The following is a 25,126-nucleotide window of genomic DNA, read 5'->3' as shown; positions in this document are numbered from 1 at the left end:
ACATTTAAAGGATATTGAAGTTTATGTATGCTGTCATCATGGCAACAGTGATGCTGACAGAACAACTGTTTTCGAGGAACTATTTCTTTTTTGTTTTGAATCAAATATACTGAAGTGTTATGTAAATAGAGGAGAACAATGAGTGATAAAAGCGAAGATGACGAAAGACCTCACGAAAGTGATTCAGTTATTCATGCCATTGCTCCACAGCTGTCTCACGAAGAAAATCAACAAGTGGACGTCTTGTCCAGTCCAGCTTTTCAATGTTTAGACGAAGTAAGCAATTGCAAATTTACCAATAAATAAAAATTTTGTGTGCTTTTTAACTGTTCGACTCAAAACGACTTTATGAAAGAAATAAAACAGATAAATATTGTTTTTATGGTCACATTTATTACACCAAGATATATTGCTGTGGGCCTGTGGCTATAATTCAAATCATATTTTTGATCATGAAAAATGTGCATAATTGACTGCTGAAATATTAGTTTACTGCATTCCTTGTAGCTGTTTCGCCAAGGTGAACTAGATGGACAAAAATTAGCAAAGTTAAAGTCTACATACACAGCCCATCATGATTTGCTGCAGATGACAAGAGAAACTGAAAGAAGTTTGCTGACTCAAGCAAAAGATCTGCATCAGGAGGTTGAAAAGCAAAGATCAGAGCTGGAAATATGCGATAACTTTCCGGAAGGAGATGTTACTGAAGTCAGCAGATTGCGTCAGGAACTCCTCAAACATTCTAATGAACTTGCTCTAGCAGATGAACGACAGTACCAGTTAAATTTTATTTTGGATGGTTTAAAAGAAGAGAAAACTATGTTAGAAAGAGAGTATGCACGCATGCCCAAAGAAGAAGAAATTGACAAGCAAGTAAATGAACTAAAAAAATCGATAGAAGAGATAAAAATTGAAGTTGTAAAAGAAATCATGAGACAAAGACTTTGAAAGATGAGATAGAGGCGAGAGGTCATGAGGTTAAAAAGCTTCAAAATGAGGCTGATAAAGGTTCATATGAAGAACAAAATCTAAAGTCACAATTATTAGAAGTACATTCACAGCCTGGTCACCTGTTGAAACAAGTTGATCTGTTGTCACGACAGTTAAAGTAGGTCTTCAATGCTCCGAGTGACCCTTACTGAAGAAAGATCACTTGGATTGTTCATAATTTTATTCTGTTCAAAATCTGTTGTGATATACAATTTACATTGTGATTGCCTTAGGGAAACTGAGGAAAAAATAAAATCCTATGAATCTAATATTTCCGATGTAAATGAAGAGGTAAGAAAATGTAGTAGGGTTCCATATTTGACTAATAAAGGAGTGTTTCATATTCAAACTTTTTCTAAACAAGGGTATTTTGTTTCAGCTTCAGTTATTGGAAAAAAGAAAGCAAAAGTTAGATGATGAAAAAGTGGAGCTCTCGATTGCACTAGATAGACAACGACATGCAAACGAATCAAAAGTACAGTTAAAAAACACTTTATCTATCTATACGAATTAAAGTACAACGAGCAGTTATATATACTTTATTGTACTTTGTTCTACATCTTTTTTTGATGTAAAATTTTATTCAGCTAGCAAGTTGCAGGTGCTTCTTTTCTTCATCTGCACGTTTGTGTTTTTGTAGGAACGTGATATAGATGTATATGCAAAAGATCTGGAGTTTTCTAAAGAAAAGCAGACTGAGCTATTTGGAGATAAGTAATGGATATAAATTTGCTCAGTTCTTGCACGATGTGCATGTTTCATTTATTTTACTTATGAAATTATCTTTCTCTCAGAGCTACCATTGATGTCACTATGAAACATATTTTAATCGATATGAAGACAGAACATGACATGCAATGTCGAAAATTACGTGAGAAAGACAAAGATCTAAAGTACGTATCAGTTATCATCTAATTTTCTTAAAATGCTAAAAAATCGTTCAAATAATTAATGTATCAAGTCGTGCAAATCGCTTCAATCTTTTACCTTTTGTCTTCTGTTGAAACTAGATGAATAGGATTTTTATGAGATATGCAATAAATCTTTCCACATGTGTGTTGGAAAGACTATTTAGATCAATCATGAACGATGCCGAAACTCGGCTCGAAAACAAGTTAATCAAATACTAACTACGCAAAATGAAATAGATCTTTTCATTGATATATTGGTCTAAACGTTTGTCCGTGTGTATCTCTTACTATCGCTAGAGTCTTAATTGTTTTCTCAGAAACTTAAAAAAGTCCGAACTTCAACTTAAAGTTGCCAATGATGGACTAGATGAAGTGAAACAAATATATACTAAGGTGAAATCTCACGTGGACAGTGAACCCAAAGATGATGGCACAATGTTTCAAAAAAGAAAGGATTTACAAAAGGAAGTTAATATTGCCAAAAAAATGCTGGCACAACAAGTGAGGATTTTTTGTGCTTAATCATGGATTTTCTCTCGTTGATTGATAGAACGAAGGGTTTCACGGGAATTTCGAGTACAACTATCACTTAGACTTAGCTTCTGTTTATGACACCATTGTGTATGTCATTTCACTTTTATAAATAGAATGATGAGATCCACGTGGACTTTGTGTACAATTATTGATAACTTATGCCTTTTTTGTATGGATGTCGCTATTATCTACGTCATTGCATGTTTATTTAACAAATGGAGGGTTCTACATGGATTTTTTAACATGAAATATTTTTACATGAAATTTTCACACCAGATACACTTTCGCCACGTTTATGGATGAATGTTTTTACATGCTTATAGAATGGATATACCTCACATGAGCGCGCCAGAGTTGAACAAATGATCCTGGAACAGGAAATCCTTCTTCGTAATCAATCCAACTTGCGACTCGATGTTGTTGATCTAAAGCGATTGGCCACAATAAAAGTAATGAAAAACTGATTTTTTGAAAACCTGAATAATTTATACTTTTAAATGACAGATTGCGTTGCTCCCTTTTCCAAGGAATATCACAACATATGTTTTACAATTCATTAAATTTTGGCTCGTTTTTAACTCAAGATCGGCTTTCCTGAATTCTTCAAGTTGTTGCGTCATTAGAGGAAATTTCAAGTAAAGTTCGCGCCTTGTTACACGGTGAATTTTCCTCGCAACTTGTCTCAAAATGTTGTAGGTGCGAGTTGACGTTACAAAAATATAAAATGCATTGAAACAACTTGAAGTTATTGTAACTAGCTACTTTTGGGTATGTAGCTATTCACGTATATGATCAGAGTTTATGATTGGTTACAATGCAGTATCATAAAGTACAATACTTTCTAAAAGTGATAAATCTGAAAAACTAATGAGTAACGTTGATTGCTATTGTCTGATTGACCAGGCAATGTGTTTTACAACTGGAACATTTCAGAAATGAATCCACGAAGAAGATCTTAAGTTCTGACTTAAGTCTTTAACGATTTGAGCGGCTTGTGCGACTGATTATGCAAAGGCAATGCGAAACAAGTTGTAGCTACTATCAATTTATACTATTAATTTATCGTATAAACCTAATCGCTTTTCTACAGGCTGACGAAAGAGAAAGCAAAGCTCGAGACTTTGTGAGAGCTGAGGTAACGTAGTGCATTGTTTTCACTGAACCTAGATTAGGATGCTGTTGAAGGCTGCAATGTCAAAAAGCTGCTTTAGAGAAACGTGATTGGTCTCAAATGTAAAATCAACTTCCGCTCTAACGTTCCAGGTTGAATTATGTCACTTGCAAAAGCTCACAGGGTGCCAAAAAATGGGAATGGCAAGACCATTCTCAGAACTGTAGTTTCCTATAAAAGTTACTTTCATTGGACATACCTGTTATCATTGCTTGTTCAAAAACACGTATCGGTCAGATAAGCCCCAAAACGTCCAGGTTTCAAAAGTGTTCTTGTTACTATGGCAATTACGACAAATTTTCTTTTCTGTAGTTAAGATACCAGAGAGCTCATAAAGACGTAAAGACTAAAAACCTTCAGATCCAAGATAGCTCAAAGAAGTACACTGAAATGCAACATAAGTATGTATTATGAAAAGAAATTTTTGCACCTGTGAATTGAACACATAATATAATACCTTCTCATTTACAAGATTGACAGACTTCGCCAAGCTGTATGATGTAATAAAGAATGAAAGAAATAAATGCGTTAATCTCATACAGACTAGTACTCAGGTTAAATTGTTTACATTCTTTCACACAATATGTGGTACTCACGCGTTTTTATTACTGACTTCTTTCAATTTGGCGAGTCGTTTGTTTTTTCTTCATAGAGAGCTTCAGAAATGCGCGAGAAAATCAAGATCTTGCACAATGAGATTGAGATATTAAGATCCAAAGTAAACTCAAAAGATAGGTACTTGTATTGCAGTTTCTTTCTGCATTACTGTGGTCAAGACTCACTAAAGCTTTTTGCTACTTTATATCTACTCCTAATGACAGTCGTAAATTATGCTAGAACACATTGGTCTTTATACGCACACTAGATTGCTGCAGAAATCTCACTTAAAGAAAAACAACGCAATTTCAATACGTGATAGTTTGAGAAACGAAGTAAGCAAGCAATGTGGAATTGCTGATGAAAATAAGGAGAAACGAGAGCAAAAGGTGGTTTACATATGTGTACCAGGATCCTGTATAAAATGTTATTTGCAGAGAGCGTAGGGCACATATTTGATTGGGGCGAGGGGAGGAAGGCTATCGACTGGCGAACCCGGAAAAAATAGTAGCAATTAGGGATCCGGAGACAAATTTCAAAAATTCGATGTGGAGGCAAAATAATTTCCCTGATTTCTACCAACAGCAAAGCATAGCCCCTGAAATGATTGGCATGCGAACATGGTAACATCATCGATTTCAAAAACAACAACAGTATAAAAACAAAATAAATTAAAACAACAATAATAACAAGAAGAAGAAAGAACAAAAAATAATCACAGTAACTAGCAAAATCTGTATTTCAAAAACCAGCTATTTTGACCAACGCCTAACAGCAACAAAAAAAGTAAAAAGTGCAATAGCTGTCACTGACTTGATCAGTTTTTTACTACGAATGTGAATGAATCGAATCAAATTGTTTCTTGGACTTTTTCATCGTTGTTTCATTATATTATGCACACCAATGTACTTACTAAAATATTGTGATTGTAATTTTTTTTATGAACGTTACAGCGTTTAGATATATCAAAACTGAACGAATTAATTAATAAAGCCGAAGAAGATATGGTTCAGGTAAATGGTAAACTAGGGATAGTTCGGGGTTTTTTTGTTGTTTATTTTTTGATTTAGATCTATTGGTTTGTTGTTTACCTGTTGGTTTGTTTATTTATTGGTTTGTTGTTTCAACTACTTTTTAATAATTTTGGCTGCTTTTGTAAATGAAATTTTATTTGTATAGGTTTATCATACATGTTTTGTGTCGACTTTTTGTTATGCAATTTCTTGTAAAACTATGATTCTCGTTTGCTTTGCACATTGTAACGATGATATGAAATACGCCATGTAACCGCAAATCTTTTATTCTATTTAGCTTAGAAAACGTTATGAACAATGCATTCAACAAAGAAATGACAGGTATTTCCTGTTTAGCAGTTGCAAATAATATGTATGCTTAGCTCTCTTTCTGGGGATAAAATTGATTGACAACCTTTTCGTGTAAATTCGTAAATCTCTTCCCTTTCAGGGGAATAATGCTGATTGAACGTAATGAGGAAGTTTGCGTTTTCTACGAGAAACTAAATGTTCAAGGTAAAATTAAATTCTTATCGTTTGAACTCAGTTCAGATCTCAACGCTTATCAGTGGGGAGGGGGTAATTTACCCCGTGCCTACGGGCCAAAAATACGGAAGAGAAGTACAGGAAGCCACTGAGCCACATGAAAGATCACCCAGTGAATATTTTGCCCCTAAACTTCTCCGTGAATCCTTTAAGAATCCGTAATGTGAAATATACCTTGTCGTTTTTCCAGAGACGCTACTTCGTAATGGAGACATCGAACTTCGAACTAGAGAAGAAGAAGTCCGCATTCTTGAGCTAGAGGTAATTTTACAGTTAAAATCTTGATCCTATGACCGACCATATCGGACACGAATATTTTTTAATAAAATATGATTGATTTGAACTGACCAGGTCGCCGAATTGAAACGTTTAATCACTGTGGCAAAGAAGGCACTACCGAAAAAGAAATCGTTAGATGATGAACTTGTGACAGCACAAATCCAAGTAGGATTAAAATTTACAACAACTGAACACACAACAGCCAATAATACGAGCAGGCATTACTGTCCTGTGGCAGCAGTACTTGTTTATCTGTAAAACACTGAATTATTACCAAAAATTTTCCTTTCATGTGTATGTATGTAAATTATGGAAAAATTAAGTTTATTTGTGTTTCTTATTTAATAGCTTCTTCTTTGTCGCGATCACTTATTGGACTTGGAGAAAAAGCTGGAAACACCGTCTGTAGACGGTCGTATAAGAGTGCTGAAAGGGGATGATCCAAAACCAGACGAATTGACTGCTAAAATAGAAGAGGTAATGGTCCTAATGGAGATGGCTCTAGTATGGATCTTACATGAGTTAAATTTACTGTATTTTTTGAAAATGTGGAATGAAAGATGGAAATTGGTTGCCAACATGTGTTTAATATGCACTGTAAAGGAAAATGTGTTATTACTGATTCAAGTTGGTTCTCATGCAATCTGTGTTTTTAAGACACTGCAGAAGAAATGTGTAATTCACTGCATCCCAATTCAAGGGAAATATATTCTAAGTTTGCTTTCCACTGCTGTCATTTTTTCTCTGTAGTTAGAAGTTCGTCTCGCTAATAAAGAGGAGAAACTTCTCGAGAAAGCATTGATTTATGAAGAAGTAAACAGACTTTCAGAGCGGACGAAGAAAAAAGCAGATACAGGGAAAGAAGATACGCTCAACCTCGCGAAAAAGGTATAAAATGAAGTTTATGTAACCGCAATAAAATCTGTAAATCTTTTGCAGAAAATGAAGTCAATCTAAAACACTTCGAAAAGCGTTTAGTTTTGGGGTTAAGCGATATAGCTATATTGTTAAGGTTAACGAGTTGCAAGCAAAGATTAAAGCATCAACAAGAAAAATGATGGCAATTGTATCGGAGCTTTCGATGAATCAAGTATGTTTTCTCACTCTTTAGTTTTCGATGGAAACGAAGAACGTCCAACCCAACATACTAACTTTTTGTTTTCATTGATTTTCACGTGATTTTCGTCTACGTGGAAAAATTTCAGGCGAATGCGATGAAACTGCAGCAAGAAGTGAAAGAAAAGGAATCTTTACTTGAACAATGTTACGCTCGATTAGAGAGAGGAGAACCACCAGACGACGATGCCGAGAAAACATGGCTGAAAATGCTGAAGAATGAACAGCAAAAAAAACAAGAAAAAATGCGCAGATTGGAGGTTATACACAATCGCTTACAATGACATATTTTTTTGACAATGCAACTTGCGAAAACAAAAGTCAATCACTAGTACAATGAAAAATGTTTCGAAGACTTAGGGCAAAATTTTCTCAGTATACGATCACGTCAAGCCAACTAACAAAACAAATGGTAAAAGTTGAAAGAAAGTACGTTAGAGTAAAATGTACCTTCAATCAACAATTCCATGAATGATCAATTGATCATGTAACTTTTTTAAAGGCCTAAGTCAAGCATCCTTTAATTGATGAGTTGAACTCAATGTATATTACATTAAACAAGAGTTCAAATAAAGGCATGACGTATATTAACAAGTTACATTGGGTTTGGTATATGAAAAACAGACGTTTTGAGACCTTGATTATATCATTAATAAGTTTTCAATGCGTCAAGAATCATTTGACACATTTATTAGTTACTTGGTGTATAGTACAACGTGGTAAATTGATACACTGCCAGTCATACCTCAGATCTGATTGTTTAATATTTTCAGGTTGAGGCTCTCCAGGAGCAGTACAAAATTGCAGGCGATGTATATACGACAGCTGAGCCTCGTCCTAATGCATACATACCTGACGATAAAGCTGAGCTACCAATACCTCGACCGTATGGCGCACTTGCTCCTTTCAAACCATCTGAGCCAGGTTCCTCAATGAGGCATGTTCGAAAACCTGTAATAAAACCCATTGAAATTTAGATGGCGTTCATCTCGTAAAGATTCACTTTTGGCACTTTATTATTTTATTGTATCACTGGAAATAACGTAAATGCATTTGTTATTTTACTTATTTGATATATTACCATAACAAATGTGCCATATTTTATTAGTTACAGTCGCAGTATGTAGGTACAAAGCAAAGTAAATTCGTGTGATGTATTGTGGTGGTATAACTGACCATAACAGAATGTGTGACTTGGTGTTCATTTATATTCTGTGAAGATAATACATTTTTGTCCGAGTAAATACACGATGATGACACGTGACAGTGAACACTATAATCACTGAAAAACAAAAGGAGAGACGGTCGTTAAAAAATAAAGAATTATTAGCAATTAACCGATGAAAGGAATGGAAAACATCAAAAAAATGGCAATCAAATAAAAAAAAGTAGCGGCCCTAAAAGGCAGTAATTGTGTAATTGATACGAGACGTCCTCAACTTGTCCTCAGGACCTCAACTTTCTCATATTTACTTTGACGGAGTATTTTAATGAACGTATTACGTAGGCTAAGTATTCACAAGAGAGAATCATAGCTTGTAAATGCTTGTTTGTCATAAACGTAGTGCTTTCAAAATTTTGCCTTGCTTCATTTCATGAAACAGACAATGTAACTTGCGTTAGGCTTGTTTCAAATGTCGTATTTTGCATGTGTCGAATACAATTAGCAATTTAATTCGACCGAAATGCAAAATTTGATTGTGCATTTCAAACGTCGAATTTCGCACGCGTAGAATGCAATAAAAACACAATTGAAACGACGTCGCACTTTCGTCGCATAATGCGTCCAAACCAGTGGTCCAAACCGGTTGAATTTAAAGTTAAGGTCGACCTCAAATTAAGCAGTCGAATTTAATTGTTTCATACGTCGAATTTCGCATGCACTTAATTCAAACTATTTTATTCGACACATGCAAAATACGACGTTTGAAACAGGCCTAAGTAAAAACACATACGTTAAACTGCATGTAAGTAAATGCTCAAATGTTCCTTGAGTAGTCAAAGTTAAACGTTTCAGACAATCCATATTAAGGGAGGATATATAAATAATGTTTAGATAGCTCGTAAGGCGCACGGACTGTGAGTTCAAAATTGGCTTGTGGTCTATTTGAAAGACATATAAGGCATTGTGCCCAAAAATGATCGTTACAAAAATGTCTACAGCGAATGTCATCGTCGATTAAAGTGCAAAGTAATACATAATGGTGAAAGATGAGAAAATTCCCTCCCATCATGATAGAAATATCACTATGAAAGAATAAAATCTATTTAACAAAAAGTATATACAAGTACTTTGCATCGCTTTTTTCGAACACAATTGAAGTTATGCGGTGTCATATGCTCGGGATTTTGTGCAATTTTTAGCTGAAAGACTTGACAACATAACCAATGGTCTAATTAACACGCAAGATGTATTGCAAACAAAGATTTTTGGAATATCAATTATATTAGGTGTAGTATTTCCTGAAAAGACAAAAGGTTGTGTATTTATCGCACGTGTTTGTATTGGGATAAACAGTTGAAACTTTCTTTTATAAAAATGCAAATCAAAGTAAATTAATTGAGTGACCTCGACTGCGCGATCGTTACATAGAGACAATTAGCTAACACAACCATGGCAGCTAAAGGAACAATTTCTTCCCATCTTTCGAGTTATTTTCTGTTGTATCTATTTGTTCATCAAGCTCATACTGGAAAAATCAAGGTAATAAACTGGCAAAAGATGTAGTCACCGAGTTTAGGCGCATGCTGTATAATTTATGTGTTTGTGTTTCGATTTGCGAGACGTTGATGCGCATTTAAATACTAAATATGTTTGCTTTATTAACAAAACGTAATGTAGATCATATGCAAAGGAAATAGATCATACTAATGGATAATTTTTACTGTACAAATTGTTGAGCCAACGATAACGACTTGAAGAACCGTATACTTACATAAATTTTCTCATAACAGTCGGATAATTTTGGTTTAGCGCGCTCACTTAGTTTTGCAAAAAAATTTTAAATAACTCAACGGGAAGTCAAATTGTTGTTTACAGTATACTAAGAATATAATCTGATGAAATTTCCGTTGATATTTCCATCCAAACACGAGATTGTGATTATGGTCGTAATGAACTGACGAAATTACTTCTTTTGCATAGAAATCATTCAAAAACATACACATATTGGGTGAGCGGGTTAGACGAAGCAACATCGAAGATGGTAAGTTGTGTTAAAGGCAAAGAATGAAAGGCATGTGGTCTTGCGTGGTCATAAGTGTACGTATTGAGACCTCATCCACGCAAAACCAATCTGCAGTGTTCATCTTCCATGTACAATTAACGAAATAATCAACCAAAGATACAATTACGTATTTAATTATTGTGCAAGGTAACCGCGCTAACATTGGTCTCAGAATACCACCAGGCGTAATGGAGCAGTAACGAAAATAAAGGTTTCAATAATGACAATAATTGTCAATAACTGGCCTGTTTTTCATCATTTCTATGCAAACAAGATATTACCATTTCCATATAGCCTATACTGACCATGTTTATTTAAATAAAGCTGAGAAACTGTATTTATCCATCTTGACAACATTTCTGTTATATATCGGTTGCAGAACTTAGAAAGTTCTGAACATACAAACTTTCTTGTAAGGAGTATGAGCTTAAATTTCACGGGTTGGGCTTAAGCCTCCAAAAGTTTTCAACTTTTAGGATTGTTTATCGGAAGTACACTTAATTTAAGACAAGTGGTTGGGTTGTAGTGAAGAGTTTCCCGTCTGCAATATTGTGATTGACTCAGAAGTAAGCTTGAAGGAATGGGCTAGGCTTAACAGTATTTAAGTATCTTTCATGGATAGTTAGCTTTGGCAAAATTTCCCGAGCATGCATTGTTGTACATATTAGATTGACGAGCGCTTTTCTCTCTCTAAACATTTGGTTTTTACACCCGAACACTCTAGTGGTCAAAGTGAAAAAATGGTTCAGGATTTTATTTTGAGGAGTCAAAACATGCCCAAAATATCACTTGCATGTTTTACACACTATTTTATAAGATTGACATTTTTCTTATATGCATATATAAAGAACTTAGTGTGGAAAATATTGGGGATTCAGTTAAAATAACTGCCAAACGGTTGAAATATATATGTGACAAAGTTTCATCACATATAAAATTATTTTGATCTAGGAGACTCTACTCAATGTATCGAGGTCGACAAAAAAAATGGATTTCCCCCTATTGTTGATGGACAATTCAGAGTTCAGTTCATCAATAATACAGGAGAGTATTTTGTTAAAGTTGACTGGAAAAAACCAATAGGTACGAATAATAAAAAGCCAAAGAACTTAGCCCAGCCCCTTTCTATATTAACAATGGATTTGTTTTTAATAGTAGATTGTTCTTGAAGCAATCCAAAGATGTGTCATGAATATTAACATGAAGTGAATTAGCTAAATCTTTTAACTACTAATTTAGGGCGTAATGGCAGTGTCCCCAAAGGATACTGGTTTGTTTGGCTGGTAGAACGTTATCCTTTTGGGGACAGAAAAAACCCGTTCGCATCTGTCTGTCTTTCCAGGGAGGTATAATCATCATGATATAGCTATTCAAAACTGGTTTGAAATAAATTTACTTCACAGTTTTTATAAAATGTTATCAATATCATCGTGTGTATTTTGCGTAGAAAACTTCGTTTTTGATTGATGAAAGCGAATCCACACACTGGAGGAAAAACGACATGATATCAATAGGAGTAAGTTATAAAATGTTTTCCATTTTAGCATATACACTTAAGGCTTATCCACGCACTCATAGTGTGACTCAGATACAGTGGAATTTTACTAAAGGACAACTCTCGGAAGCAAACACCTCTCACGTAAGCAGACACTGTTATTAGATCCTTGCCAATAAAGTATTACCTCTCAAAACCTCGCATTAGCAAACATCTCCCATATGCGGACTCAAGCTCCTGGTCTGTCTCAACTCCAAAATAAAATGAGCCATGTGTTGTTAGACTCAGTGGTGTACGAAAGATAAGTCTGACAACTATGTAATTAAGACGTGTGCTGCTCAACTTAGCAGTTTATGTAAGAAGTGGCGTGTATTGATAGATTGAACAATGTATGTAAGAGGTGGCGTGTGTTGTTAGACTTGACAGTGCATGTGATAATTGGCATATGTGTTGTTCGCACTGGTTGTTAGACTCAGCAGTATGTGTAAGATAAATATATGGGTTGTGTTGTGAGACTTAACAATTAATGCATGTAAAATGTGACGAGTTGTTAGACTCAACAATGTATGAAAGATGAGGCGTAACAATGTATGTAAGATGTGGCCTGTGTTGTTAGACTCAACAATGTATGAAAGATGTGGCGTAACAATGTATGTAAGATGTGGCCTGTGTTGTTAGACTCAACAATGTATGAAAGATGAGGCGTAACAATGTATGATGTAGCGTGTGTTGTTAGACTCAACAATGTATGAAAGATGAGGCGTAACAATGTATTTAAGATGTGGCGTGTGTTGTTAGACTCAACAATGTATGAAAGATGAGGCGTAACAATGTATGTAAGATGTGGCCTGTGTTAGACTCAACAATGTATGAAAGATGAGGCGTAACAATGTATGTAAGATGTGGCGTTGTTAGACTCAACAATGTATGAAAGATGAGGCAACAATGTATGTAAGATGTGGCCTGTGTTGTTAGACTCAACAATGTATGAAAGATGAGGCGTAACAATGTATGAAAGATGTGGCGTGTGTTGTTAGACTCAACAATGTATGAAAGATGAGGCGTAACAATGTATAAAGATGTGGCGTGTGTTGTTAGACTCAACAATGTATGAAAGATGAGGCGTAACAATGTATGTAAGATGTGTGTTGTTAGACTCAACAATGTATGAAAGATGAGGCGTAACAATGTATGTAAGATGTGGCCTGTGTTGTTAGACTCAACAATGTATGAAAGATGAGGCGTAACAATGTATGTAAGATGTGGCGTGTGTTGTTAGACTCAACAATGTATGAAAGATGTATGAAAGGCGTGGAGCGTATGTGAGTTGTATGTCAATGTATGAAAATGGTGGTGTGATGTGTTGAGTATGATGTATGATTGTGAGAATCGAAAGACAAATGTAAAGATGTATTGTAAGTGTGGCGTACTGTATGCAATCAACAGATGAAATGAGATGTAAACTCTTGTAACTTGTTCTAACAATGTATGTAACATAATGTGTATAAGAAGAAACAATGTATCAAGCGTAACATGTGCCATTAACAATGTAGTGTGAGTACCGTACCGCAGCACATGTTTGAGTTTACCGTATGAGCCACATTACAAAAATGATAAGAAAATGCAAAACGTTACAGGTACGTTACAGCATGCATTTAAACAAAATTAGAGCAGAAGCATTTTTGACAATGACAACGACGCTATAACGCATCTCAACCATCAACATCACACCAGCTATTCCAACAAGCAAAGGCCGACGAAACATCAATGTGACATCTAAGAATTTAAGTCGAAAGACATCCACTGCGTTGATTGTAACAGCGAGCCTTGTTGTCTCGTCCATTGTAATTACCATGGCAATTTTTGTGTTATTTATGGTGAGACGTCGACCCAAACCAAATCAGTTGTTCAGCCAAGGTAAACAAGGTTGATAAAAACTCGTTAATTTATAACTCTGCTTAACACACCTCTAAGGGGTCACCTCGACATTCATATAATCACGAACATCAATTTTCCAGATTCATGTCTAAATATATTTTTAGTGTAACAGGCAAAATTTGAACTTGTTGAACTTGTTGGAAATGTAAAATTGTTGGCAAATAACACATTGGCTGTAAATCGTTTCACTTTTTTTGTGGCAAAATGAATGTGGTTGCGTCCCCGACACTAATCAATTCAGTCCAAGCTACTATACAATACTGGTATAATAAGTAAATCAAGCATAAATATTATATATAGACAAATACGTATTCACTTTTTTGTTTTTGAAAGAGTATAAATAATTTTTTGGTAGTTTTTGTGTGCTGTGAGATTATAGCTCATTCGGCTGCAAAATTCGTATCAGTGCCCGACTGGTGCAGAGACATTTTTAAAGAATAAATTTTTTCAGTTTATATATCTAGAGGCATAACGTTGCATTATGTTATATTATTTAAAGATCTGTATGATATTATTTCTATTCCTCGTGTTTACATAGTATAATGAAAGTGGAAATAACTAATATCGTATAAGTTGAAAAATAGTCTGTTTCGGATGCTTTTCCGTTGACGTTAAAATATAAAACTGTGAGAAGAAAGTTTCAAGTGTCGCAGTATCTCATATATAGAGACTCGCGACACTTTTTAACGACCTTCTTATGGTACATTATTCTCGGTTTTTGCAAACTCTAATTCCAAACATTATAGCAAAACCTTTATGATTAAATCTTTTTAACAAACAAGCCATTTGATGAATTTTTTTATTAGTAACATTACTTTCAGTATCTAAGTCATTAGACTTTCTTCACTCCCCTTTGGCCATATTTCAAATGCAACCCGGCAAAAAATCCAACATATACTGCTACATTATTTGTATTTTTTTACAGCGTTCTTCACATACAACTTTCGTGGCAGAAGCTTTAAATTTCCTTTTGTTGAAAATGATAAATACAACGGCCAATTTATTTGCTTTTCGAAGTTGATTACACAATTATCATTAACACTCACAGTTGCTGCTGTGCCGAATTAGTGCCGAGTGAGCTAAATCGTCATATCATCCACTCAAAAACCAGCCAAAATCATATCGAAAAGATATATTTGAGCTACACGCACTAACAAAATGAAGGACACCCAGATTTATAACGGAATAATGTTTAATTTAGCTTTAATATGTAAAATTTTCAGACAGCCCAAGATCATCAGGTTGTATTTATATTTCGTACATCGCGGAAACGGAAAATCACACGGAAAAAGTCGCGGAATTTTGTTCATGGCTGCGCAAACATGGCTACGATGTTCAAACGGATATCATGCTAACTTCGAAGAACCAACAAGATTTAAAGGAACTTGGACCGTGGAGATGGGCAGAAAGGCAGCTATGTAGAGCAAAAGGAGTATTTATCGTTATTTCACCGTCTTATCTGAAGCTTTGTGGTCTAGATGAAGGAAAGACAGACGCGACAACGTTAACCCAGGAGGAAAAATTAACTTACAGTGAAATAACGCAAATCCGAAACGAACTTTCGTTAAAAGCATATATCAGCTCCAGGTTTATTCCCGTTCTGTTTGGCGTAGAAGAAACAGAGCTGCCATTTTGGATCAAACAAATGGTCGTTTACCATTGGCCAGAAGATAAAGTGAACGATAAACTACTTCATCGTGTAAAAGAGGAAATTACAGGAGGAGATGGATTTGTTTTCGATTTTGCCAATAGCCAAACTTGACAACATTAATGAACTACTACAATACTTACATGTATATAACTAAAGACTCGAAGGGTAAACTCTTTCTTCGATTAGCTACTTATCACAAATATTTTTTACAAAACCTTGGGCACGAGTCGCGACAATTTTCTGCTTTCGCTAGCTGGCTACATAATGATAGTGAAGTTGATAGATCGCTGAAACAAAATATTAATTTTTGTCGGCTTTTGATATTTTGCTTACTGAGTAAAACTGCACAATACAGAATGTATAAAAAAAAACTGAACAGATAGGAAACGTCGCTAAAGTTATCAGCGCGCAAGATCTGCAAAAACCTTTGATGAAATAGATACTAATTGGACTTCCAATGGATCATCTGACAGTAAAATTTTTGCAAATAATAACCGTTTGTAGATTGAGAAATGTGCCATGTTTTAATCTCATGTGTTCCAATTGTTTTTACCTTCGTCATCTTTGTTCGCAAGCTATTTCAAAAAAGTGCTTCTCGGCAAAAAAATTCTCATTGTCAAAATTGTTATTTTTTCGACAGTTCTACCGTCATATAAACCATTGGAAGTCTAATTACCTATTTCCACAAAAGTTTTTGCAAATCTTGCGCGCAATGTTTTCTTGCGACTTTGGCAATTTTTTCTAAACTGTTCAGTTTTTTTGATACACCCTGTCAATCATCTTTTTATCACAATGCTTGCTAGTAACATGACCTTTATTTACATTATGCTAGATTTTTTCTTGAATTATTTGCCGTATATATTTCACCAACTAACAATTTTTAGCCACTCAATCCATTGCAAATGAAAAATGTTTTAAAATGGCTTTTTTAAATGTTTTAGTCGCCTTCAAAAATTAGGTAAAATTTGGCAATTCTTGTTGTATCACAAAATTAAATTTAAAAATTAAGAAAAATAAAACACCACGCGCTCCCTGGGTATTATATACCATATATGTACGTCTGCTATCATAACCACGTGAACAAAGTTGATTTCAAGGTCGGCCAATATCAATTATCTATTAATTATTTAACTACTACTGATATTGTGTAATTTGTAGCCTAAAATACTTTATTTCCGTGCTTCATTTTTGCATGTTTCTTTTGAAATAAGCTTTGCTTGAAAGAGTCGTGTGTTTATAAAATTATTTCAATAATTAATATTTTTTTGCCCTTTAGATCGATAGATAATGCGCTAGAATCATTGTCTTTCACTGATGAAATGTAATCTAGTCAACGCCTAAAATGCAGGGCTGAAATGCGATTCTCATTATACAAAGAATACTATTCTGAGTATTCTCCGTAAAAACGGAAGTATGTATAAAAATGATGGAGTGGATGAACCGCTTTATCGAATATAAGTCTTGTTGGCTCATAAGCGACTCTTTCTATTTCCAATAATACAAATGAAACATAGGTACACCTCGTGGTAGCGAAGTGTTTACCATTGTTCAAGAAAAATATAAAGATCTTTGAATATTGACCTCTTGTCTCGAAGGAAGCATAACCGTGAAATGGCAGCAACAACAACACTAAATTCGCGTATTATAACATATTACATATTCTTGTGTTATTTACTGGTCTATCATGTACATTCAGGTGAAATAAAGGTAGGTAATTTTGCTACATGCGCTAACTGACCCCGATATTTCAGAGGACTTGTCACGCAATTTTATTAGATTCTTTCGACCGCCATTTAAGTTCAGAATAACATCATACTTTATTTACAAATAAATAAACTCACATCATATTTACTATTTTATAGTTCTTATAAATCTTACAGCTGAAAAATATTTGAAATTAAACAGCGCAGGAAATTCGAGTCTAGGATGTTAATTAATTTAAATGTGCATTTTTATACATAAGAGTGTAAATATTCTCTCTTCTAAAGTTCTTCAATACAAGTTGTAACAATTATTCACTATACTTTAGCCATACAATTTCCATACAATCTTTCAAATTGAAAATGCAATCCGTTCGGAATATTCTCGTTCTTCGAAGGCCACGGGTAGTGTAAACGCGTCGTTCTGTTATCTACAGGTTAGTTCGGAGAATATTCCAAACGGATAACATCAGGGGAGCTTTTGCTGTTCTGTTATCTATCGATTGTGTTGATTCCAACATGTGTTAGTGACTTGGTGTTCGTATTGGTTAACATTGAATGAGTTATACGATAAATTTATAACGTCATGGACAAAAATTATCCTGTGACATCTTATCAAAGTGTAGAAAGAAAGGCTCTTTTTTCAGAATATTCGTCCATCAATAAGGGTCTTAGAAAAGCGGATACATTTTCCGGAAGATTGTATTATATTTTGATTGTGATGTCAGTAGGGCCCCCACAACGACTTTTTCACATGAATTTACAAGATTACAATGACAAAAAAAATAAAGTATGCGTTATTATTATAAGTCTGAAATTCTAATGACTAAAAGGAATCCATGCAACGTTATTTAATTTCATATTGACAAAAATATCTCACTGATTAAACTATTTCTCGCCACTCTCCATATTCAAATCAACCAAGATCGTTAATTGTAACCACGAAAACCCTCATTTCATCTGAAACTGTTTAAATAACTTCACTCAACCTACATTCGTCTTTGCATTTTCCTTAGGCTCCGTGGTTCTTCCTTAGAGCCATTTCCAATATCTTCCACAGGAACCTGTCAAATGCCTTCTCCATCCATGTCAACGAAGCACAAACATAAGTTATATCAATATTATATTAAGCTTTCATTAACCAAGCGCGAGGCATTTACCGAGAAAAATCAGACTAAGGTCTTTTGTACCTCAACTCATAATAGAGGAACTGGAAGATACATCCCCTCTTGATTCCATCCCTGACATGCGCACTGTATGTTCTATGTATTAATCCTTAATATTCTGTGGTTTGTCTTGAGGATGAAGAAGCGAAAGAATAACTTCAACTTCTCGATTCTCCAATGAATTTATACCATTGCCTTTATTTGAATCACAATTGTTGTATTTGCAAAATGAACAAAATTTTTCATTGACTTATAGAGATTAGAGAAAGAGATGTTAGAGACTCGAACACGTACTAAACGCGGCATGTTTGTAAATGGTAAGTCGTTTACAGCGTGGGATTATAGGATACCTGTGTAGAAATGCAGGTGATGCTGCTGCGCATATATAGCCCAGTTTCCCAGCGTTTTGGAGTGAATAGTTATGTTGCAACTTTGTAATTATGTTGCCAGGTATGTTTAACAACAATAAAAGATTATTAACCAAAGCAAATAAATTATTTAGGAAACTGTACCACACGTGTCGTCATCGACTACAAAAATGGATTTTCGCGTCTCGAGCTAAATGACATGAATGTCATTCTCATAAAAAACGAAGGAAAATACTCTGTTAAAGTTGACTGGAAAACTCCAAGTACGTTAATAACGATTCATTTTATCTGGATATAGAAATCACATCATCGTCTTTGAAGTTTAAACTTAGAGGAAATTTTAATTTCAGGTGTCAACAACAATCTTCCTGATGGTTATTGGTTTATTTGGAAAGAATTTCACGACAGGTTTCCAACCTGCAATTTTCTTCAACCCAAGGTATAAGATAACCAGCACTTTTTTCATCTATATGACAATTGACAGGCATCTTAGACTTTCCATGATGCTCATAAGCCCTGTTGACGCTCTTTCCAAGACTTTCCATCATTTCACATCGTTCGAGAGTATTGGCCTTTCTTGTCGTTTCCTTTTAAGGACTTGAATGATATGACGCTTTGAAATTATCACGATTCTGCTCTAATGTCTATGCTAGTGTTCATTACTGAAACTTTCTTCTATAGACTACCTCATTCTTAATACATGAAAATAAATGGAAGAAAGGCGATTGGATAGAAATTGTGGTAAGTTTATCTTTTAAACTTTACTTTACTCTAAACTGGTCAATTCCAGTAAATCGAGAATCGGACGAGATCATTCACACATTTTTCGCGATGAAATTGTCAGTATCTAGCATATAAATGATTTGAAGGGTACTTTTAGTCAGTTTTCTTGGTCGTAATGTAAACTATTCAATTGGGAGGTAAACAATAACCAGAAACAAATCATCAAGATTCTAACCTTGAGGTAATTGTATGGCCTATGCTTCACTTTAGATATATCCACTACCAAGCAAGCAGAATCTGACAAAACGTTTTGTGTTTAATACGCCCATTATGCCTAAATTTGCAAGTAAGTAAGTAAATGATATTATAGAAAAGGTAAAAAAATAGGTACGTAATGCGCATAAAAAATATTTAACGTGCATAAAAAATATCGAGACGTCTATTAAAACATCTTTAAGGAAGTTTCGAGATCATCGTAATTACAAAAAGTTAAGTCAGAAAATAAGTCCAATGACAACAATAATAATGATAATTTTGTGACAATATTCCTTTAAATGAAATTACAATCCCTTTCTTTGACACTTTCGTGCAAAATAATGTTCTGTGTTCACTGCTTAGTGAAAAGAGTCAGTAATTGCAACAATCTTTCTTTAATATGCGCACTCTATTAATTTGCATGTTTGTATGTTGTTGCTCACTTGCTTACATCGTTCATACCAGTGATAAACCCGCGAAGCTTATACCAAGAGATGTACTGAGCGGGGGGGGTGTGGGGGGTTGACATCCAATTTTCTGAAATATGTTCCTGTGAATTTTTTGAAATTGCATGATCACCAGTTTTTTGAACAATAGCAATTGGTAAGTTTTAATATACTACCAAGAAAGCATTTCATCCAATCACTTATGATCGGTGATATCGACCTTTGACCTTCATCCCTCTCATGACGTTATGATTTCCCAAAACGATAGAGGCATTGACGATAAATTAAACACTCCTCTAATCTAAGTACGGACTAAGCAGGAAAAAAAACGGAGAGGGCGAGATGTTGATATTTATTTTTTAGCGATGCCTACATATTCTACAAATATCATGACGAAATTGTCAACGTCATATGGTACTGTACGAACTGAAGACCCGAGACAGCCTTACAAACCAAAGAAAAACCTTACAAACGTTCAGCCTGTCAAAAGAAAAAAGATAACAGAAAAGGCGATTTTCATCATCGCCATAATAACTACCGTCAGTGTAGTGGTCGTAGCTGTTATTGTGTATATTTTGATGAGAGGTTGCCGCGTGCCTAAGAAGTATGGTAATCTAGGTAGGCGAATGCATCGTTATGCTAAAGTTGACAATATTCTCAAGGGAAATAATACGTAATAAAGGTATAGAATAGACGAAAGAAAAGGGAAAAAATCACCATTCTACCAGCATGCCTCAACCAAATTTTTAGGATTCGAAAAAAACAACATTGAGTTTGAGAAAATGTAAAAAAGGGAAAAGCAAACTGGCCCGATTCCGACAGTTGTTCGTAGACCTAGATTTTCTTTGTGCTGTTTTTGACAAGTCGACTTATGCTCAGTAAGTAACGCTGTAAAACCATTTAACCAAACAACATTCAGAAATTCCATTTACGTAGCAAAACTATAGTTGTGTTTTGCGATGTAAGTGCAAATAAAATAAAAATCTCAATGTTCAAGAACGAAAGAGCTAATTGACTCTCCCTCCCTCTTGTTTCATTTTGTATAAATTTAACGTCAACTACGTTAAAACCTTGAACCTTGACAATTTTCAGACAGCCCAAGATCACCAGGTTACATATATATTTCATACATTGCGGAAACGGAAAATCACACGGAAAAAGTCGCGGAATTTTGTTCATGGCTGCGCAAACATGGCTACGATGTTCAAACGGATATCATGCTAACTTCGAAGAACCAACAAGATTTAAAGGAACTTGGACCGTGGAGATGGGCAGAAAGGCAACTATGTAGAGCAAAAGGAGTATTTATCGTTATTTCACCGTCTTATCTGAAGCTTTGTGGTCTAGATGAAGGAAAGACAGACGCGACAACGTTAACCCAGGAGGAAAAATTAACTTACAGTGAAATAACGCAAATCCGAAACGAACTTTCGTTAAAAGCGTATATCAGCTCCAGGTTTATTCCCGTTCTGTTTGGCGTAGAAGAAACAGAGCTGCCATTTTGGATTAAACAAATGGTCGTTTACCATTGGCCAGAAGATAAAGTGAATGATAAACTACTTCATCGTGTAAAAGAGGAAATTACAGAAGGAGATGGATTTGTTTGGAACCATGGGAAAGAAGCTTTTCTGAAAACTTAAAAAACTTGCTTATTTTTTATGATGTCAAATGACAATCACTAAAGATTTTACGATTAATATACCTTTAGAAATCTTGTAATATACCTTGAAAATCTTGCGTAACTTTACTCATATTGACTAAATTAAGTACATGTACGTTCTTCAATATAATTTTTTATAAGTAAAAAATTAAAAATCTTTTTCGCTTAAGTCTTACGTTACTGCATTGACACAAAGGGCTGCCGAATATTTTCATACGAAATAGTACTCATATGTTAAAAGCTTTCAGCTTTTTGCCGTTTGTAGCTACTTCTAAATTTTATTATTTGCAAAGACACTTTCACTCATAGCGCCCGAATTTCCACGAGAAAAATAAAATACATCTCTTACCGAGCTAAGATTTTTGGGTTTCCGTTCTACTTCGTTTTGAAGAATTTGGTGGTGATTCAGTTTTTCGTTTATGTGAAGATGTTCTCTTTTTTTCGTTTTCCTAATAACATCAAATTTTCATTAAAGATTTTCATTAATGTCCAGTTTATTGTGCAAAAACAGTTATACCAATTTTACTTAACTAGAGAATTGGTTACAGGGGAAAGGCCAGTTGAACATTCACGTCCCTAGAGTGAAGCTATTTTGCGACACATGAACTAGGCTAACACCGAAGTTTCAAAGATGTATTCCTGGAAAACAGTTTGTGATTTTTGGGACTTAAATGAAAAAATATCTTTCTGGTAAAGCAGGTAAGGCATATTCCATACTACAGCGACAACCACGTACACCGGGCAAAGGCATAAATAATAAATAATCTGTTTGCCAGAAGCAAGATAAGGCTTCATGTGTCATGGAAAATAATGCAAAACATACCTGTCGTTTCTTAGAATTCAATGCAGGTAAATGAAGCGATGACGAATTTGTGGCTTTGTGGCCAGCAGTGCTCGCTAAGTTTTGTTGAATTACATTTGGCCTTGTCAATGTAGCGCTGGAACTATTTGGCGTTTCTTGCGAAAGAATTATTTTTGATATGGTGTCATTACGACAGCTATTTGCGCTCTGTAAAGGCGTTATTCCAGAAAAATTGGGCTCGTTAATGTTGGCTCCCTTCGACACCAAAAACTGTAAAATTTCGATGTACTCTTGATCTATGCCATGATGTAGTGGGGTATGACCACTTTTGCCATCCTAAAAATGAAAATGTCATCCATTGGTATTCATAACCTTGGTATTCATGCATGTGCTTGTTTAAAGATTATCTCCCAGTGAAGTGACAACGGTTCCTTAAATATGATTTTCAATTGAACAAATAAATGAGAGCATAATGGTCGAACATATGCATGAAACACTGTAGTTTGTTCATTTAATGGCTGCTGAAGATGCTACTTATCTCTTAAAGTACTGTTTTTGTGTATCTAAACAGTGCTAAGATGTTTACTACAAGCATATCATTACCATTTTAAGTGATTCTACATAACCATGGTAAGATTTTACTACCTTTGCATCAATGTTTGCACCATATTGTACAAGGACCTGGATGACTTCCATTCTCTTCTTTTGAACAGCTAAGTGTAGTGGTGTCATTCCTTCAAAATTTTTTATCTCCAAGTTTAATTTTCCCTGCATTAAATTCACTATTTCTGTCAAACATGCCACATCTCCCTTTTCTGAACACAAATGTAATGACGTTTGACCATTTCGATCTTGCATGAGAGCATCAGCGCCTACCTTCATGAGCTGACAGACAACTTGAGGTTGTTGAGTTATAACTGCAAGATGTAAGGCAGTCTAAAAAGAAAGTTAAAAATGAGAAAAAGAAAAGGCTTTTTGCATAAGTTCTATAACTTACTTGAGATAAATTGTTTGGTGTGTTTACAGTAAGTTTTGAAAACGATATCAACCCAATCAGTTTTTGTATTATTTTTTTATTCTCATGAACAACTGCTATGTGAAGTGGTCTGCAAACAAAATATATATTGCATTAGATTCTTTGCTGTTTTTCATTAAGCATTTTAACTTTTTACTTTATAATTCACAAGTTTTTTATTTTATAATTTCTCTTTTCAACTTACGTATCCCCATCCTCATCTTTACATATTGCCATATGACATTCACTTGCAGCAAGAAGACTTTCTGTTGCACTGTTTGAACTATTAATGTCTATTAAGATCAATAAAACAATATTATGGTATCAAGAAAGAAATACACAAGTAAAACATTCTGAAAGCAACAAAGCATTTTAGGATATCAAATTTCTGAAAAAAACAATCCATGAAAGGAGATAAGAGATAAAAAATTAATTGTATGACTATTTCTTAAAGACAAATAAAATTAAAAACACAATGGTGTAAAAACAGTGCAACAAAGGTAATGATTCTCTAAATTTAAAAATTCAAAAAATTTGTGGCATATGAGTGCTGTGGCATTTTTTGGGGAGCAGATTTTAAGGTATGGCCATGGTTTTACCTTGGTGACAAGTGAAAAGATATATGCTTTCAATATTTGGTGACTTTACACAAATTATGATACAAATACTTGTTGAATAATGACCTTCATTTGATTGTATCTCGCTAGAATGATTTCTAGTTTCATCAGCTGGTTTATTTTGTGATGGTTGGGGTGGAGGTAATCTTGATGGAGTTTGAGAAACGACAGGATTTGAATGGTGAAGTACAGGCCAGTTGAGCAAGCCAGCTTGTGCTTGTTGTGCTTGTGCCGACCATAATGAATACAAGTGAAGGTTTGTCAAAGCAATATGTTGTCCATAACCATGGGGAATTGATGGGTACGTTAGCCTATGAGAAGGATACATCGGTACTTGGTTTTGCGGGGCTTTTGTAGTTGTCTTGTCAGAACGTGAAGGACTAGATTCCATAGGATCATTCTCCCTCAGTTCGAAGGGTGATGATTTGGGGGTAGATTCCGAGTTGTGTTTACTTGTTGTAGTTAGCGACGGATTCGATTGAATTAATAGGCTTTGGATATCAAATCGCGATGGGTTTTTCGTTCCTCGTATTGGGGTATTGTCTTCCGTTGGTTTTGGCATCACGTGTAGAAATCGAATTGTAAAAATACCCTTGGTTTAAGTCCATAGTAATTCTGAAGAAACTGACGCATCTTATGGCCGATTCTGCTTCCCCAGACTTACAATATTACGTCACACATAACTGCTGATCGTCTATTGACAAATCAGAAGACGGCTTTATATCCTTTAGAATTACGGGGGGATTTCCCGTCATAGACTACTCGGCCCAATAGAGATGTAGAGTTCAATGCTCTGCTGTCCCCATCCCTGGAACAATTTGTCATGTTTTACTAATTTCATGTAGAAAATGTTAAATGCTTTATTAAAACTCAGCTAATCTGCCATAAAAGAATATTGAAATTCCT

General features: G+C 34.8%; 4 protein-coding genes and 1 long non-coding RNA gene across 7 annotated transcripts; 3 read left to right on the top strand and 2 right to left on the bottom strand.

Annotated features, from left to right (window-relative positions):
* Nucleotides 1-41: 41 nt before the first annotated feature.
* LOC124445415 (coiled-coil domain-containing protein 146-like) lies at nucleotides 42-8,343 on the top strand. Its single transcript, XM_046996136.1, is given in 24 exon segments — nucleotides 42-276; nucleotides 508-916; nucleotides 919-1,108; nucleotides 1,224-1,281; nucleotides 1,370-1,465; nucleotides 1,631-1,704; nucleotides 1,785-1,883; nucleotides 2,219-2,402; nucleotides 2,759-2,884; nucleotides 3,526-3,570; nucleotides 3,919-4,007; nucleotides 4,079-4,160; nucleotides 4,259-4,341; nucleotides 4,472-4,592; nucleotides 5,157-5,216; nucleotides 5,515-5,558; nucleotides 5,668-5,732; nucleotides 5,953-6,023; nucleotides 6,114-6,206; nucleotides 6,390-6,518; nucleotides 6,792-6,929; nucleotides 7,054-7,131; nucleotides 7,247-7,417; nucleotides 7,931-8,343. Coding segments are annotated over 24 exon segments (2,847 nt in total). The 5' UTR covers nucleotides 42-138; the 3' UTR covers nucleotides 8,135-8,343.
* Nucleotides 2,623-4,348, bottom strand: LOC124445420. The gene is made up of 2 exons (XR_006948146.1): nucleotides 3,806-4,348; nucleotides 2,623-2,860 (listed from the first exon to the last, which is right to left on the bottom strand). It is a non-coding gene; the product is annotated as an uncharacterized LOC124445420 (long non-coding RNA).
* On the bottom strand, nucleotides 7,650-25,005 carry LOC124445416 (B-cell lymphoma 3 protein-like). Of its 3 annotated transcripts, none has more exons than XM_046996138.1 (7): nucleotides 24,287-25,004; nucleotides 23,809-23,896; nucleotides 23,586-23,694; nucleotides 23,234-23,524; nucleotides 22,610-22,924; nucleotides 22,136-22,235; nucleotides 7,650-8,108 (listed from the first exon to the last, which is right to left on the bottom strand). In XM_046996138.1, the coding sequence occupies exons 1-6, from the start codon at nucleotides 24,780-24,782 to the stop codon at nucleotides 22,140-22,142; spliced, it is 1,395 nt and encodes a 464-aa protein (XP_046852094.1). In that variant the 5' UTR covers nucleotides 24,783-25,004; the 3' UTR covers nucleotides 7,650-8,108; nucleotides 22,136-22,139. The 3 variants fall into 3 exon arrangements, with proteins under 3 accessions (XP_046852094.1, XP_046852095.1, XP_046852093.1); XM_046996139.1 differs by lacking the exon at nucleotides 7,650-8,108 and adding an exon at nucleotides 15,703-15,755 and having other exon boundaries at nucleotides 24,287-25,005; XM_046996137.1 differs by lacking the exon at nucleotides 7,650-8,108 and having other exon boundaries at nucleotides 21,826-22,235.
* LOC124445419 lies at nucleotides 9,389-12,508 on the top strand. Its single transcript, XM_046996141.1, has 5 exons — nucleotides 9,389-9,861; nucleotides 10,303-10,363; nucleotides 11,336-11,467; nucleotides 11,624-11,730; nucleotides 11,832-12,508. The coding sequence occupies exons 1-5, from the start codon at nucleotides 9,772-9,774 to the stop codon at nucleotides 12,042-12,044; spliced, it is 603 nt and encodes a 200-aa protein (XP_046852097.1). The 5' UTR covers nucleotides 9,389-9,771; the 3' UTR covers nucleotides 12,045-12,508.
* On the top strand, nucleotides 16,848-21,955 carry LOC124445418. Its single transcript, XM_046996140.1, has 8 exons — nucleotides 16,848-17,175; nucleotides 18,591-18,651; nucleotides 18,837-18,965; nucleotides 19,053-19,141; nucleotides 19,384-19,443; nucleotides 19,696-19,771; nucleotides 20,490-20,744; nucleotides 21,219-21,955. The coding sequence occupies exons 1-8, from the start codon at nucleotides 17,080-17,082 to the stop codon at nucleotides 21,764-21,766; spliced, it is 1,314 nt and encodes a 437-aa protein (XP_046852096.1). The 5' UTR covers nucleotides 16,848-17,079; the 3' UTR covers nucleotides 21,767-21,955.
* Nucleotides 25,006-25,126: the final 121 nt, after the last annotated feature.

The sequence above is a fragment of the Xenia sp. Carnegie-2017 genome, unplaced genomic scaffold (assembly GCF_021976095.1).
Source record: "Xenia sp. Carnegie-2017 unplaced genomic scaffold, XeniaSp_v1 HiC_scaffold_22, whole genome shotgun sequence".
NCBI lineage: Eukaryota > Metazoa > Cnidaria > Anthozoa > Malacalcyonacea > Xeniidae > Xenia > Xenia sp. Carnegie-2017.
The sequence above is the reverse complement of the archived record's forward strand: the minus strand, read 5'-3'. Positions and strand labels throughout refer to the sequence as shown.

Coding starts and splice junctions, on each gene's coding strand:
- LOC124445419 (XM_046996141.1), top strand. CDS start 9,772: ATGGCAGCTAAAGGAACAATTTCTTCCCATCTTTCGAGTTATTTTCTG. Junction 9,862..10,302: donor CTCATACTGGAAAAATCAAG/GTAATAAACTGG, acceptor TCTTTTGCATAG/AAATCATTCAAAAACATACA. Junction 10,364..11,335: donor ACGAAGCAACATCGAAGATG/GTAAGTTGTGTT, acceptor ATTTTGATCTAG/GAGACTCTACTCAATGTATC.
- LOC124445416 (XM_046996139.1), bottom strand. CDS start 24,782: ATGCCAAAACCAACGGAAGACAATACCCCAATACGAGGAACGAAAAAC. Junction 23,525..23,585: donor CACCAAACAATTTATCTCAA/GTAAGTTATAGA, acceptor CTTTCTTTTTAG/ACTGCCTTACATCTTGCAGT. Junction 22,925..23,233: donor GTGCAAACATTGATGCAAAG/GTAGTAAAATCT, acceptor TTTCATTTTTAG/GATGGCAAAAGTGGTCATAC.
- LOC124445418 (XM_046996140.1), top strand. CDS start 17,080: ATGGCAGCAACAACAACACTAAATTCGCGTATTATAACATATTACATA. Junction 17,176..18,590: donor TACATTCAGGTGAAATAAAG/GTAGGTAATTTT, acceptor ATTGACTTATAG/AGATTAGAGAAAGAGATGTT. Junction 19,142..19,383: donor GCAATTTTCTTCAACCCAAG/GTATAAGATAAC, acceptor TTTCTTCTATAG/ACTACCTCATTCTTAATACA.